At 48.8% G+C, this 16,676-nt stretch overlaps 1 protein-coding gene across 2 annotated transcripts in view; it reads left to right on the top strand.

The window, feature by feature from the left end:
* Positions 1-16,676, top strand: part of SCARF2 (scavenger receptor class F member 2) — a 98,564-nt gene that overhangs the window by 62,034 nt on the left and 19,854 nt on the right. For both annotated transcript variants that reach the window (XM_039505823.1, XM_039505821.1), the window contains exon 9: positions 15,875-15,996. In XM_039505823.1, coding sequence (XP_039361757.1) covers positions 15,875-15,996 — 122 coding nt within the window. The remainder of the gene's footprint in view (positions 1-15,874; positions 15,997-16,676) is intronic.

Here is a 16,676-nt window from a genome sequence, read left to right as displayed (position 1 = left end):
CCCAGGCAGTAAGTCATGACAAACTCAAATTGGGCAAAAAATAGTGACCAACAGATCTGATGCTGATTTACGTTTTGAGCCATACCGAAATATTGCAAGTTCTTGTGGCTAGTATTGACCTGCACCAGGATCATTCCAGGAGGTGACGCCTCTCTTCAATGGTTGCCTTGGTCACCAATAGCTTCTTATCCCAAATGTTGTAGTTCCTTTGTGCCAGGGTTAACTTTTGCGAATAAAAGGCATGTGGGTGGAGCTGATTATGTGACCCATTTGTTGCGACAGTATGGCTCCAATGGTGAAATTTTGATGTACTGGCCTCCAGAGTAAATGGTTGGATGGGATCTGTATGGACAAGGATGGACGTCATGGTGAAAGCTCTCTTTAGTTGGGTCAAAGGTGAATTGAGCCTCAGAAGACCAGACAGATCATTCTCCCTTCTGGAAGAGCGCCCTCATAGGGGCTACCAGGTGGAGAAAAGTTGGCAAAACCGAGGAATCATTATACCTATTGCATGTCCCTCGGAGCTGCCCACTTGGAGATGGCAAATACCTTACTTGGATCCATAGTCAGCCCTTCAGGCAAAATGGTGTATCCTAAGAACCTGATTGTGCTCTGGTCAAATTCAAACTTTTCTAATTAAGCATAAAGGTGGTTCTGGTGGAGCCCTTCCAAGACCCGGGTCACATATTGGTCATGAAGGACCTTGATGTCAGAGAAGATACCATCAAGGAAGATCACAACGATCTGGTCCAACATGTCTCTAAGAATATCCTTGATTAAATGTTGGAACATCGCAAGAACAATGCACAATCCAAAGGGCATTACCAAGTACTCAAAATGTGCGAACTGGGTGTGGAAGGCAGTCTTCCACTCATCCTATTCCTGAATACAGACAAGGTTATAAGCTCCATGGAGGTCCAGCTTGGTAAAGATCTTAGCAGAGCGAAGTGTCTCGAGAGCAGTAGAAGGGTATCGATTCCAGATGGCAACCTCATTCAAGGCTAGATAGTCCATGCAGTAGAGGCTTTGGAATCGACTAGTGCTTCTTCACTGGCCAGCATGGCAGGGTGCCGTAGACAACGTGGAATCTGCGGGGGTGTTGGCTGTTGGTTGGACACTGCAAAAGCCCTGGTGGACAGATGTGGGCTCTGCATGGCCAAATGAGGGGAGGAAAACTGGCCCAGCTCAGATCCCTCTGTCAGAGCTGGGGCATTTCCTGATCGAGGTGTTGGTCAGGCCTTACATGGACAAAATGAAGCAAAATGCTCAGGTTGTCCACAAAACAGACAGAGGTCTTCTGCCTGGCATTGAGCCTACTCCCCTTTGGAGAGGTGGGTCTGGGCCATATCAACCTGCATGGGTTTGGACTGCAGTGTGGGCACGTGAGATTGGCTGGTCAGGGCCATCAAACCTGGCATGGCTCAGAGTAACATCCACCTTTCTTGGTGGCGTTTGGGTAGGCGATTGTTAGCTTTAATGACTAGGCCAGCCATAGCTCTATCCTGCTGCTATGAGGGAGCAAAGAGGGAAGTAGCAGCTCCTTTCCAACTGAAATAGCTGTGGAAAAAATCTCCCTGCAGTGTGGCTGCATCTCATACTGTCGACTGCTGCAGGAAACCTCCATTTGGCAGTAGTGCCAATTAAATTCCAAACCCATACATCTGGTTTGGAGAACGTGTGGTCTGCATCTAATTATTGTGCAGATAAAAGAAACCACTTCACAAACACAGACTCATTGTCAGAAGTATTTCTTGGGAAAAGTCTCGAAATAGTTTCCTTCGTCCGTGGTTTGTTGGGCTCTCTGGCTCTTTGTGGCTGGGCTGGCGCATCGCAGGATGGGGTTAGCTCTGGAAAGCACAGCCTGCTGCTTCCCCGGTGCAGAGTTCCAGGAGGAAATGGCAGCACCCCTGCTAGCAGCAGTGGAACGGCAGAATCTCTTTACAGTGAGTGGGACGGGTTCAGGTTGTGGCTAATTCTAAACTTTGGCAGGTTTGCCCCCTGTTCTGTGCAAAATCCTAGATCAGTGGTCCCCAAAATTTTCATCTTGTGCCCCCCTTACCTCTGTCCGCCCCCCACCAGCCAGGAGCGGGAGACACAAACAGGGGTAAAGGGGCCCAGCCTGGGGGAAGGAGCAGCTGATGCCGGTAGCTAGGGTCCCAGGCACAGGGACGGCAGATGCAGCCAGGAGCAGAGCCCTGGGCAGAGGGCCACAAGCGTGGGGTTGGCAGCCAGGGCCCTGGGCATGGATCCCCGGGTGCAGGGCCGGCAGCCAATCCCCGGGACCAGAGGCAGGACAGGGCCCAACCACACCTCGCAAACACCTCCACAAACATTCCTCCACGCCCCTAAGAGGAGCACACTCCTCAGATTGGGGACTTCTGTCCTAGATGAATATGGAGTGTCACTGTTTAGCACCCTCTAGTGACAGCATGACAACATATCACAAGGCAATCAGCTGTGGGCTCCTGAAAGTGTGGGAGGGCTAGAGGGAACTCTAGTGAGCACACAGCCTGTCTTCTGTGCCTCCCTTTCTAAGTGTCGCCTTGGCTTTTCAGCCTGTTCATGTCACAGCGTTACCATGGTTATTTATTTATACTCCCATAGCACCTAGAAGTCCCAGTCATGGAGCAGGGCTCCACTGTGCTAGGTACAGAACAAACACAGAACTAACTGTACTACCTATAGCCATGCTACAAAACACTAGTCAAGGACTGTTTTGCTTAAACCCAGTTGGGGGAGCCCCACGCTACAAGGCTGCATCAGGCAGAAAAAACAGCTACTAACCTTCCCATAACTGTTGTTCTTCAAGGGGTGTGGCACATTCCACTGCAGGTCTGTGCATGCCTTGAGCACAGCTGCCAGAAATTTTTCCCTCGGTGGTACCCATTGGGTCATCTCTGGCGCCTTGTGGGGCTGCGCACTCATAGCACCAGTATAAAGGGCTCAAACGACCCTGCACCTTCTTAGTCCCTTTTTTTCCGTCCAACTCCAAAAGAGGGGTAGGAAGGTGGGTCGTGGAACAGACATGTGCAACAGATCTTGAAGAACAACAGTTACGGACAGGTTAGTAACTATTTTTTCTTCTTCGAGTGATTGCACATGTCCATTCCGCTGGAGGTGAGTCCCAAGCCGTAGCATGGGAGGTGGGGTCAAAGTTCATGGACATGCTGACTGTAAAACAGCTTGACTGAAACTGGCATCATCCCTAGCCTGTTGAGTAATGGCGCAATGAATAGAAAACATGCACCAACGACCAAGTTGCGGCTCTGCAAATGTCCTGCATAGGGGCCTGGGTCAGGAATGCTGCTGCTGATGCTTGCACCCTTGTGGAGTGGACAGTCAGGATAGCTGGTGGCAGACCATCCGCCTGCTCATAACGTGTGAATGCACAATGAGATCCAAGATGAAATTCTCTCAGCAGAGATGGGGAGGCCTTTCATCCTGTCAACTACCGCTACAAAGAGTTGGGTGGATCTACGGAACAGCTTGGTCCTCTCTATGTAGAACACTGGGGCACATCTAATGTCCAGAGTGTGAAGATGTTGCTCCTCCCTATTCATGTGTGGCTTTGGGTAGAAAACTGGCAGGAAGATTGCCTGATTACTATGAAATTGAGAAAACAGCTTCAGAAGGAAGGCAGGATGAGGACGCAGCTGCGCCTTATCCTTAAAGAAGACCATGCATGGGGGTTCCAACACGAGGGTGTGGATCTCCGAGACCCTAATGGACACTAAGAAGGCCACCTTCCGTGAAAGGTATGACAATGGCCACATTGCCAGCAGCTCAAATGGGGGACCCATACGTTTTGATAAGACCATGGAAGGACAGGTTCTCATATTTGGGGGTATAGTCTCTCCAGGCCCTTGAGGAAATGGATGGACATTTCATGTGAAAAAATGGACTGATTATTCACCGAGGGATGGAATGCTGAAATTGCTGCAACGTCGACCTTAATTGATGAAATCACTAAACCCTGCTGTTTCAGGTGTAACAAATACTCAAGAACGCCCTGCAGAGATGACTGCGTGGGCGAGATTCTGCATTGGGAAGCCCATTTCATTTGGAGAGGTATGTAGCCTGGTGGAGGGATTCCTGCTACCTAATAGGACTTGGCAAACCTGATCCGAGCAGGCCAGCTCTGCATTATTTAGCAATTGGAGCTTCCAGACCATTGAGTGGAGGCTGCTGAGATTTGGCTGGAGCAGTCAACCGTGGTCCTGAAAGATCAGGTCTGGAAGTAGAGGTAGTGGAATCAGTCACTATGGAAAGGCCCAGGAGTGTGGCAAGCCAGTGCTGACAGGGCCAAGCTGGGGCTATGAGAATGACCCTCACCTGATCCTGTTTGATTTTCAGTAGGACCTTGTGCACAAGCGGGATGGGCGAAAGCATAGAATAGGTTCACTGTCCATGGGAGCAAGAAGGCATCCATGAGCGAACCCGGGCTGTGGCCTCATAGGGAGCAAATCTGGTGACACTTTCTGTTGTGTCTGGCTGCGAACATGTCTATCCAGCGAGTCCTCTGCTTCTTGAAAAAATCCCTCATGATTTCCAGGTGAAGGGACCACTTGAAAGACCTGCTGAGGCAATCTGCCAGCTCATTTTGTGCTCCTGGAACATGAGAAACCTTGAGGTGGATTGAGTAATGGTCTCAAGTTGCAGTGGGGGAGGTTTAGGTTGGATATTAGGAAACACTATTTCACTAGGAGGGCGGTGAAGCACTGGAATGGGTTCCCTAGGGAGGTGGTGGAATCTCCATCCTTAGAGGTTTTAAAGGTCACATATTGAAGTCGTATCTGCCCAGCAGCAGTCTCACAGCACAGTAAACTTCTCTGCAGAAAAGGTCTAGTTTCTTGGATTCTTTTGCTTTAGGAGTCACCCCTTGCAGGCCCTGCCCTTTTCTTGGCTGTGGACACCACCAGACACCTAAAGGGGGTGAGTATAAGAACTCATAGCCTTGGGCAAGCACAAAGTACTTCCTCTTGGCCCTTTTTGAGATGGGGTAAAGAAGTCAGGGGTTTGCCAGAGGGCTTTCACTGGGTCCATAATGGCCTCAGTGAGAGGTAGGGCTACTTTTCACAGGTCTGCTGCAGTCACGGTGCCAACTAGGCTGTGGGAGGGGTCCCTCACTACCTCCACTTGTAAGCCTAAGTTTGAGGCCACTCTCTTCAGCAGCTCCAGGTGGGCCTTGTGGTCATCTTGAGGAGATGACATGCCCGCCCCGACACAGCGTCATCTGAGGAAGAGAAGGTCTGCACTGGCAGAGGGCCGTCCTCCTCCCCTTTTGCACCAACAGGATTCCACAGAGCTGGATCCTGAAGCTCGGCACTGGCCTCGGTACCAGAGTCTGAATCAGGGGTTGCCTGATGGGATGGAGGCACCCTTCTATAGAGGCCATTAAACATCTTGGATAGGGCCCTGACATCGGGGAAACCCCCATGAGTTCCAAAATGGCCACTGGCATAGGCCAGTGACTACTAGGCCAAGCGCTCTATAGCACTCCTGTGCCAGGGTCCACAACGGGGCAGGGACAACTGGAGCAGTAGTGGGGCAACTCCTCAGATGAGAGGAGTGCGACCCAACCTCCGAATCCAACAACAGCCTTCCTCTGAAGACCATGGAGGAGCCGTTCCTACCGTGTCGGAGATCGGTGCCAGAGCAGAGAAGCTTGCGTCGGGCCAGAAAGGTTGGTTTCCCCCTAGATGGTACTGCACAGTCTGGAATCAAATGGCAGATGCTCCCTTCTGTCTGCCAGCACTAGCGCCACCAACTCTTGTACTGCCAGTGACAGCAGTACCGAGAGCACTAGCAGGTCTCTGGTTGCAGCAAACACCTCTGGCATGGATGGCACCGCAATGGGGTTGGTACCTCACTGTCCCTTTTGGCCAGCTGTTTTCTGTGCTTCTTTCTCGGCACTGGGGATGGCGAACAGTGCTGGGACTCCCGTACAGCAGGAGGAGCGCTCCTCACTCACACTGAGGTATTCAGTGCTGAGTCGGACTGGCTTGGCTCGGAGGAAGGTCTGAGCACCACCTCCATCCATAGGAACTGTAGCCTGGCCTCCTGGTCCTTCTTCATATGAGGATTCTGTTCCCAGCAGATCTGACAGCAATCCCCGCTGTGCGCCTCACCCAAGCACTTTAGGCAACTAGAGTGTGGGTTGCTCAAAGGCATAACCATGTTGCAGGAGGCACAGGGCTTGAAGCCTGATGACTGAGGCATGCCTCGGCACTGGGAACGCATGAAACTCCGCTAACTGACAGAAGTATCACTGGGAAAGAAATTAATGCCTAGGATCTCTCCTGCATTCTCATCCATTTGGACTGCTCAAGCACCATACAGAGGCTGGAGAGCAGCTGGGTCTAACCAGCTGAGAAACCCCCAGTTCCTGAGCTAGCAACCACCCGCATCCAGCCCCAGAAAATAAGGTGGGGAGGTATGGTCAGTGTATCCAGGTTTCATGATTTCATCCCAAGTGTTGTGATCATTTGGGCTTTTTCCTAATGCCTCAGCTCTTCGAGTGTTGTGAGTAAGTGGGAATCTTAGCTTCCATTTTAAAAATATATGTTTCTAGCCTTCTGGTTTGAGGTCTTCCTGGGGAGAGGCACCCAATGAGTAGTGATGGGAAACTGCACCTCTACTGCTGGACCCCTTACATATGGAGTCCCAGAAGGATCTATTCTCTCTCTGTTCCTTTCAACATTGGCATGCAACCGCTAGGTGAAACTGGTCAGACAGTATGGACTCAAGTGCCAGCAACATGCAGATGACAGACAGCCCTACCTCTCCTTCGCCACATACAACTACAAAGCTTGGCTGAGATCCCCTCTTGGAAGAAGAACAGCAGGTTGAAGCTGAACCTGAATGAGACAGAGGTGATGCTGGTGGGCAGAGGAAAGCATTTTGAAGAGCTTGCAGCTACAGTGCAGTCTCTGTTATTTGAAGATACACAGCCACAATTGGTCAGTTCAGACCATTCTCTCTGATGCTGAGCTCTCACATAGCAGCACCCACAAGTAAAGCTATCTATCATCTCCACTTGGCTACGAAACTCCATCCCATCCTGGCGGACGAAGACCTGGCCTCAGTTATTCATGCCTTCGTCGCCTCTTGGCTGGACTACAGCAATGGGCTATACCTGGGCATGAAGCCTTCAGCACTTGAAAAACTCCAGCTAGTTCAGGACACTGAAACATGTCTCCTTAGTGACACTGGGAGCACATCAGATCTGTCCTTCCCTTCCTACACTGGCTCCCCAGAGAATTTCAGATCAAGTTCAGGATCCCAGTCCTTATTTTCAAAGTGACCAGGGTATCTAAAAGATCACGTAAAGCTCTGGGACAAAGACCATGGTCGATAATTCTACTCCTCTGATATACTCTCAACAATAAGAGTAAAGCTTGTCTGTGTGGGGGCCAGGACCTTCTCTGGGTTCAAGTCAAGACTCTGCAATGAACACCCCTAGTGTGATGGGGTTGACTAGGCCCTGAGGCCCCCTGCTGGAGGCCTTGTGGCCCTGCCACACCCTGCCCCAGAAAAGGGCAGTAGAGAGGTCCTCCAAGCTGCCTAGAGTGGCTGTGTGGGAAGCAGCCAATCAGAGCCCAGCATGCTAGTATAAGAAGAGCTGCAGAGCCCCTGTGAGTTCAATACCTTTCTAGTCCTGGAGGAGAGTGGAGGGTGTGCCTGGCTGGCTGAAGAGCTACAGGACCTCAGACATAGCAGTGCTGGCAGAGGCTGAGGGGAATGTGAAGGAGCTCCAGGCTGGCTGCTGGGACTCCACCAGGACAAGGCCCTCAGGTAAGGGTGAAGAGTGTGCTGGAGCCACAGGGGAGTGGCCCAGGGAATTGTAGCAACAATGTTTATTTAAAGGGACAGGGCAGATGGCTGCTATCTATAGGGTCCCTGGGCTGGGACCCAGTGCGAGCTCAGGTCCCTCTGCCCCTCCCCCAGCCACTGGGAAAGTCGCCTGGATGTTAAGACACCCCAGAAGGGGAATTTAACCGTAGGAGTTAGAGAGCAGCAGCCAGAGAGGCCCTAAGAGGGCAAAGACATTGCCTCCAGGGAGGGAGCCCCAGGGCACTGCTCTATACCAGAGCAAGGACAGCTTGAGAGAGATGTTACGGAGGACACTGAGAGAGGCCCCTGTTGGACTTGTTGCTTTTGCTTTTATCTCTCAGACTGGCGATGATTCAGCCGGAGGGCTGAGTCACCGAAGACTCACCACAAACACACACACAGAAAGGGTGCACACACTCGGCCAGGGGGCGCTCATGAGAGGTGAGTGCACCCCATTACACCCAGGAACACAGGACCATCACAAACCTCACCACTTTCTGCTCCATGTGCAAGGCACATTTCTTTGACCTTGTCTTCTTTAGCATATACACAGAGCAACAGTATACTGATCATAATAACAGTTAATAAAAGGAGACAACCCACCAAAGCAAGACTCTCCACTGGAACTGCGTCTCCCTCCGGGGAGAGGATGAGAACAGAAAAATGGGACAGATCTATTAGTCATGTTGCTTAATGTACTACTGGAGATGCTCAGATGCTATGGTGATGGACATGGTATCAAAACCTATCTAGAACAGAACAGCCCTCATGGCTGCAGAAGTAAGTGTCTGGAGTGGCTGGAGAGTGAGTACCAACCTGTTAAGAAGTAGGGCACAGACCCCAAATTGGCAGTGAGTTCTGTACTTATATTTCACCAACCAAATATCAACTGTGAACTCCTTGAGCATTATAACAGCCTTAACATGGAGTCACAGACAGTCCCCTTGGGTGCCCAGGTGAGCCTGCCTGTGTGATAGCTGGTCCCTTCCACCAAAAATCACAGCAATATTCAGGTTACTCCCCATCCCAAAGGACGGGTCACTTACCCCAGGCCAATTGCACTTTAGATCTCACAACAAAAGACAACTATTGTAGCCAGTCCTATAATAAACTATCTAAAGATTTATCAGCTAAGAAAAATGAGTCATTTAGAACGTTAGAGCAGCTAAACATACACCCACACCCACAGGTGAGTTACAGTCTTAGCTTCCAAAAGTTGATAGGCACTGCTGTAATATGCAAGCTCCATATATCTTTTAGGGCTAACCCAGACTAAGCAGCTGGGGATCCCTCGCTTATGCTTAGAAATCTTGCCCTCCCAAAGTCCAAGCCACATAGAGACACAGTTTCTTCTTCTCAGGGATTTTTATTCCCTCCCCTCACCCCCCTGCCAGAGTTCAAGCTGATGGGTGAGTGCATGCACTCATTTCCTCTTCATGGGTAATGGAGAGGAGGAATGCAGTTAACAGAGTCTTTGTTCCTTCATGTTTCACAATGGCTCATTTGGTTTCCGGGCCTTCTTGGTGGGCAGGATCTAACACCTTGTGTAGGAAGCCAGCATTGTACATTGATTAATGTGTCTTTCCTGTTTGATGTGGGGGAGAGAGAGCTCAGTGGTTTGGGCATTGGTCTGCTAAACCCAGGGTTGTGAGTTTAGTCCTTGAGGGGGCCATTTGGGGGCACAAAAAATGGTTGGGGATTGGCCCTGCTTTGAGCAGGGGGTTGGACTAGATGACCTCCTGAGGTCCCTTCCAACCCTGATAGTCAATGATGACTTACAGGATTACAATGCAAACATATAATGTCACATTATAAAACAGGGTATAGATGATGTAAGTGAGATTAATACACATAAAGCCTAAATACCAAGCACATGTGTATAACTCTAATACATAGATTAACAACACTAACACATAGGTGAGCATGAGTGGTTTCAGCTGTGTATTTGTCATTGTTCAGTTGAGGCCTAGGGGACTTGGCATCAGCCAGTACCTGCTCTGCCAGCATCACAATAAGCTTGAAAACATGATTCCTAAACACTCAAAAACCAGAAGCAAAGAAACAGAACCAGCATTTATTATTTTTTAAAATGTCATTATTTGGGAGGCCCGACTCATGATTTTTGAACACTTGTGGTCGGTGATGCTCATGGCTGCAGCAAGCTGGAATTGCCAGGTACCGTATGGTTCCTGACCTGCTTTGAAGATCATGCCAGCTCTGCCCAGCACTGATTCATAAACTACAGAGTCAGAGGGACCCTTGTGGCCACCTAGCCTGACCTCCTGCATAACACAGGCTGTGGGAGATTTTCATACCTGAGCCGTTCTTTTTAGGTGGCAAATCTGAGGAACTGTCCCAGACTGAGGGGTCAGTGGAGGAGGTTTTGGAACAAATCGATACATGAATAAGTCACCAGGACAAGATAGTATTAACCCAGGAATTCTGAAGGAACTCAGATATGAAATTGCAGAACTAACAACTGTGATATGTATCATAGAATATCAGGGTTGGAAGGGACCTCAGGAGGTGTCTAGTCCAACCCCCTGCTCAAAGCAGGACCAATCCCCAACTAAATCATCCCAGCCAGGGCTTTGTCAAGCCTGACCTTAAAAACCTCTAAGGAAGGAGATTCCACCATCTCCCTAGGTAACCCATTCCATCCTTAATAGGCAGCAGGTTTAAAACAAATACAAGGAAGTTCTTCTTCATGCAGCGCACAGTCAACTTGTGGAACTCCTTACCTGAGGAGGTTGTGAAGGCTAGGACTATAACAATGTTTAAAAGGGGACTGGATAAATTCATGGTGGCTAAGTCCATAAATGGCTATTAGCCAGGATGGGTAAGAATGGTGTCCCTAGCCTCTGTTCGTCAGAGGATGGAGATGGATGGCAGGAGAGAGATCACTTGATCATTGCCTGTTAGGTTCACTCCCTCTGGGGCACCTGGCATTGGCCACTGTCGGTAGACAGATACTGGGCTAGATGGACCTTTGGTCTGACCCGGTACGGCCTTATGTTCTTATGTTAGTGCTTCACCACCCTCCTAGTGAAATACTGTTTCCTAGTATCCAACCTAGACCTCCCCCACTGCAACTTGAGACCATTGCTCCTTGTTCTGTCATCTGCCACCACTGAGAACAGTCTAGATCCATCCCCTTCAGGTAGTTGAAAGCAGCTATCAAATCACCCTTCATTCTTCTCTTCTGCAGACTAAACAATCCCAGTTCCCTCAGCCTCTCCTCATAAGTCATGTGCTCCAGCCCCCTAATCATTTTTGTTGCCCTCCGCTGGACTCTTTCCAATTTTTCCACATCCTTCTTGTAGTGTGGGGCGCAAAACTGGACACAGTACTCCAGATGAGGCCTCACCAATGTCGAATAGAGGGGAATGATCACATCCCTCAATCTGCTGGGAGATCTGCAATGTAACCTATTGCTTAAATCAGCCTCTGTAGCAGATGACTGGAGGATAGCTAATGTAACACCAGTTTTAAAAAAAGGCTGCAGAGGCAATCCTGGCAGTTACAGACCAGTAAACCTAACTTCAGTACCAGGCAAATTGATTGAAACTATAGTAAAGAACAGAATTATGATGTGTAGAAGAAGAGTCAGCATTTATTATGCCCCAGCCTTTGTTAACCTGAGTAAAGATTCCGCAGACACTCCAGCCAAAACACACTGGTTTAGATAAAACACTGAAACAAGTTTATTAACTGGAGAAAGATGGATTATAAGTAATAAAACCATAACCAATTAAAGATAAACACACACACTATCTTCTAAATTTTACCAAGCTAAATAAGATTTGAAACCAAAAAATTGTTTCTCACCCAAAAGCTTTCAGCAGTCCATACTAACTAGAAAACCTTCCAGCTAGGACCACTACCCCCACTTCAGTGATGGCTCTTTGTCTTTCAAACAATCTTGCTGTCATCAGTAGAGGTGAGAGAGGAGAGGTGACCAGAGCCATTTTCCCCACTCTTTTTATATTCTGTGCTAGAAAAACCCTTGCTAGGTCATGGGGTTAGGCCATTCCATTCCGTACGTGCTCTGCAAACTGTCCTACAGGTGAATTGTAAATACTTGTTTACATCCCTCCTGTCAGAGAATAGCCACTTGTCTAATATAGTGAGATGTTACTGAAAACCCAGTTCACCATATCTGAGGGTCTACCAATCCCAATCCCAAAGGATCAGACATTTACCCCCAGGTAAGTATGTATCTCAGAGCTTACCCAAACATCATACTGTCAGCCAATCCTTAGTAAACTAACTAAAGATTTATTAATAAAAGAAGGAAGAGTGTATTCAATAGTTAAAGAATCATATACATATAGATGATTTTCAGTGTTCATAGATCAGGTTCATAGCAGTGATAGAACAGTCTGCTGGTCTGCAAAAGTCTCTCTGGTAACTTCCGAAAGATTGGAAGGGCCTCAGTCCATAGTTCAAAATACTCTATTTAGTTGTAAATCCACAATCCAGAGAATTGGAGTAGGAATGAGGCAAAATGGAGATGTCTCAGGTGTCTCTTATATCCTCTGCTATGTGCATGGAAATTTACTGTCCCAAACAAAGCCCACAGCCCCTGCATACAGAAAGTTACTGACAAAGATGGAGTCAGAGGTCACATGTCCACATCACATGCTCTTAACACCCCAAGAGTAAACACATTTGAGATACAAATACATAGCCAAAACTCATAACTTCAGATATAGTGACGATACATGGATTTCATAGAATATCAGGGTTGGAAGGGACCTCAGGAGGTCATTTAGTCCATCCTCCTGCCAGGATAATCATACTTGACTGAGTGTAACTTTTCCATTTACACCTTACATTACATACTTTGTATCATAATTTAGTACAATTGTACGACAGCGATAGCAACAATGATATACATGGTCATCTTCAATCATACAACATCGGACACAAGATTCATGGTAAAACTGTGAGTTTGCAACACTGCCTCTTCCCTCAGTTTGGAAGCAAGTTCATTATCTGCAGTGTTTTTACTGTTGCATTTGTTAGATTTGCTGTTCACTCAGCTTGGACACCAAAACTAGACTGGTTGGCTTCACTTTGTGGGTCTCCTGCAGGAGTCCCATACTGTTGTGTTTGGATTGCAAATACTGTAGGGGAACCCTTGCCTGCCCACCCACCTGCCCAGAATACCTTCCCCCCCCCCAAAAAATCTGTATTTTAGAACATTTTTATTAGTGACACAGATCTGAGATCTTGGAAGTATACTGAGATGTGCACTGTGGGCACCAGGCTTATTCGTACACATGTATCTCTATAAGTGTTCTCTGTGTCTTTGGGAACTAGGAATTGTATTCTACCTCCATGGGGAAGGGTTACAGAGCTTCATGGAGGAGCTAAAATCAGTGGGGAGACGAGTTATTAGTGCAAATGCCCGGACAGGTGAACAACTCCAGAGAAGTCCCACCCCAGCACCAGGGGGAATTGCATAGACTGGCTCAGATCCAGCAGACCAAGAACAGGCTTTTGGTATAAGGGGTGTGTGTGAACTGACTCAAGTCCCTCATTTGGTTCCTCAAATTGACATGAGATTGCATCCCTGGTGAACAGGTTGAAAGGCCTGGAACCTGCCAGGATCTCCATGTGGAAGATTGGTGACACCTGGGAAGCTAGCCTTCATGTAGACTGTGTAGGTTTCCTCTGTAATGTTTTTGTCCTAAATAAAAGGACTGTGCTCTGTGAAAGCTGGTTGCTCATTGCTAACCCTGTTATAGACCCAGGGAGAGAAGACAACAGCAGGCGCTGGACACACCTGCTTGGATAGTCACCGTGAAGTGCATGGAGACTGCAGCCTAAAACCCCAATCTGGAGGATGAAGCGCATAGGTCCTTACTCATAGGGAGATGACAGGTGGAGGCCTGAGATGTAAACGGGGGCCCATGAGCAGACCATGGATGGGGGCAGAGTGCAGTTAGCCCCAGATCCACCAGCCTGGGTTACTACTAGCAGGGTGACCCCAACACACTCCAAGTCCTGAATTTTCCCCAAAACCTGTGCTCTGCACTGTCCAGCCCTTTCCTGGACAGTTCAGATATTAAAGGCCCATTGCCCTTGTAAGGGGTCAAGATTCAATGGCTTTCTACTCTAACTGGAGTGACAAAACAGTTCAGTTTAAACACAACACGGGATTCGTTTCCATTAAAAATAAAACAAGTTGGTTTTAAGTGGGTACTTAATAAGGTATTAAAGTCAGAAATGGTTACAAGAGAAATAAAGATAAAATGCTTCCTAGTAGCTAAAACTTAACAAGCTAGACTTGGTTCAAGGTAAAATCCTCACCGCAGGGTCCCAGCAACATGGCTGGCCAAGTTCTCAGGCAGAAGTGGTGCTAGCCCATTGGGGCCCCTAAGCAGGAATATTTCCCCCAATAATAATAAATAAAAAGTGACTAGTGGGCCCCCTTCAGCTTCTTGGGGGCCCCCTTGAGCTTCTTGGAGCCCTAGCAATTGCTTCACCTGCTTATGCCTGGCACCAGCTCTGTTCTCAGGTCAGGATCTCTTCCCAAAGTCAAAAGGCTGGTTCCTTTGTCTTCTTAGGTGAAAAAGAGAGAGAGAGAGAGAACATGGGGTGTTTTTGCCCCTCACTTTTATAGTCCAGTCACCTCTTGAAATGGATTTTCCTGAGGGTTACTCCTAGATAAAGTTCATTCCACTTGTGAGGATGGAGCCATGAAGTCTAGTGGTTCCATGGTGGCTCTGTTCTTGCCCTGATTCATTGCCAAAGAATGGCCACTTGACAGGTGATTGCCAGTCAACTTTGATGGCTAGAGATGTTGACTTGTCCTTCATCTTTGAGAAACTGGTTTACCTCCACCCCCGACTTGTCTGATAAATGCATTATAGTTATAATTTCAGCTTATGTTCATAACGCTTATTATGCATTTTTACACACATTACACAACAAGATTGATGATCAGTGTGTCATTAGTTTTTAAATGATACTTCACAAGACATATATTTCACAAAGATTATTACAGTTGTGTGTAGGGTGTGAATAGAGGGATGCTTTCGGTACCAGCAATGACACAGCATGCAGAGGAGAGAGACGGTAAAAAGGATGCACTGACATACAGGTGTAGTCTCAGCAGCTGCAGGTGGTCCCAGTGAAAGCACTCCCAAGGGGTGGGATTTGCGGTCCCAGCCAAAGCACTGCCAGGTGTTAAGGAGAGGTCTGAAAGAGGACATGAATTAGACATCCACTAAGAGTGTGACTGCCTTCGGGAGTTCCCCTCATGGTCAAGGGGTGGAATGGGAGAGCGCACGTGTTTGTGGGAGAAGCAGCTCTCCAGGATGGCGCAGCTGCGGCAGAGTCAGTGCAGTAATAAGAAATTCAATTACCTGCCATTGTACCTTTGAATGGGATTTGTGAGTCCAGCCTGGATTGGAGCATAGAGGCTGGAGGCCTCATGTGAGGTCAGGAACAGTGGATAATGAGAGAGGACGTGGTGGCAGAGAGGAGCAAGTGGGAAGAGATTTCCTATCACCCCCAGCAGGCTGGTCTCTGAGGATACAGGTGCCAGCACCATTAGCAAGCTTTGTAGAGGCCAGTGAGTTACTGAGCCTCAGGTACCCGGCAGGTCAGAATCGCACTTGAGACTGAATTTACCGCCCAAGGGCGGGGCTGAGCCGCTGGGAGCGCAGATGCCGACACGCATGTCTCACTGTCCAGCCCCAGGCTGCTCCGGGCCAAGATTGTAAACCCCTGTCTAGTCTGGCACCTCACTGGCGATGGCTCCCCCTGGGGACCCTGCACCAGGCTGCGGTGGTGCTGCGCCCGCGTTCCCGTTCTGTGTGAGTCCTGACCCTGCTCAGCTCAGCTCTCTGGGGACCTGGGGCCTTGTTTTCGGGCTCTCAGCATTGGGTCCATGCCCAGGCTTGGCCCGTCTGAAACGTCTCCAGCATGCGGCTGTTGGGATCCCTGTACATACCCCTGCAGGCCTGGTGCGGCTGCACCTGCTCCTGTTCTGCCAGCTCTCTGACTGATGCACAGTATTTTCTTGCAGTGGGAACCAGGACCCAGCAGCAAGCAAGAAATCGCCAGGGCGCTTGTGTGGCCGGTTCAGTCGAATTAGCATGAAACTCCCCCGAATTCCTCTGCATCGCCAGAAACTGCCTAAAGTTGTCGGTAAGGTGGTAGGGCTCATTAACTGCTCTGGTGTGTGTTTTCCAGCCCCTAACCCAGCTGTGGAAGGAGCAGAAGGCTCTAACCTAGACAACCCACTATCCCCCAAGGCTAGCAACAAGCAAATCAACAGCCAAGTATCAATCCCAACCCTGGTGCCTGCTGCTCAGAGTACATCCACCCTGTGCTGCACAGGAAACTTCACTGTCCTGCTGCAAGGAGCTATTGACCCCCTGACTCCAGCTGCTATGGGGCCCAAGTGTGGAATGTGTGCCCTTCTAAAACTAGCTTATGCTGTATTTGCTGTTGTGATGTCTGAATGCATGGTATGTATATGTTGAAGGAGGTGTAACGTGTGTTTGTTGTGTTGCGTTGCAATGGATAAACTGATGGGATTGTATATGGTGCTGGATGTAAAGTATGCGTGTGCTATGTTGTACATTGGGTTGTGCTGTGTGTGGTTGTGTGTGTTCCAGAGTATTACCCTTCTGTACTCCGTGCAAAGTCCCGTTGCCTCCATTTCAGTCTGAAGAAGAGAGTGCAGGGCCGTGTGTGTCAATGAGAGCAGTGAGTTTTGCAGTGGGATTGCAGGGCCATGTGTGGCAATGAGAGCAGTGAGTCTTGTGGTGGGATTGCCGGGCTGTGTGTAGCAATAAGAGCAGAGGGTTTTGCAGTGGGGTTGC

The sequence above is a fragment of the Mauremys reevesii genome, linkage group 18 (genome assembly GCF_016161935.1).
Source record: "Mauremys reevesii isolate NIE-2019 linkage group 18, ASM1616193v1, whole genome shotgun sequence".
Classification (NCBI taxonomy): domain Eukaryota; kingdom Metazoa; phylum Chordata; order Testudines; family Geoemydidae; genus Mauremys; species Mauremys reevesii.
The sequence above is the reverse complement of the archived record's forward strand: the minus strand, read 5'-3'. Positions and strand labels throughout refer to the sequence as shown.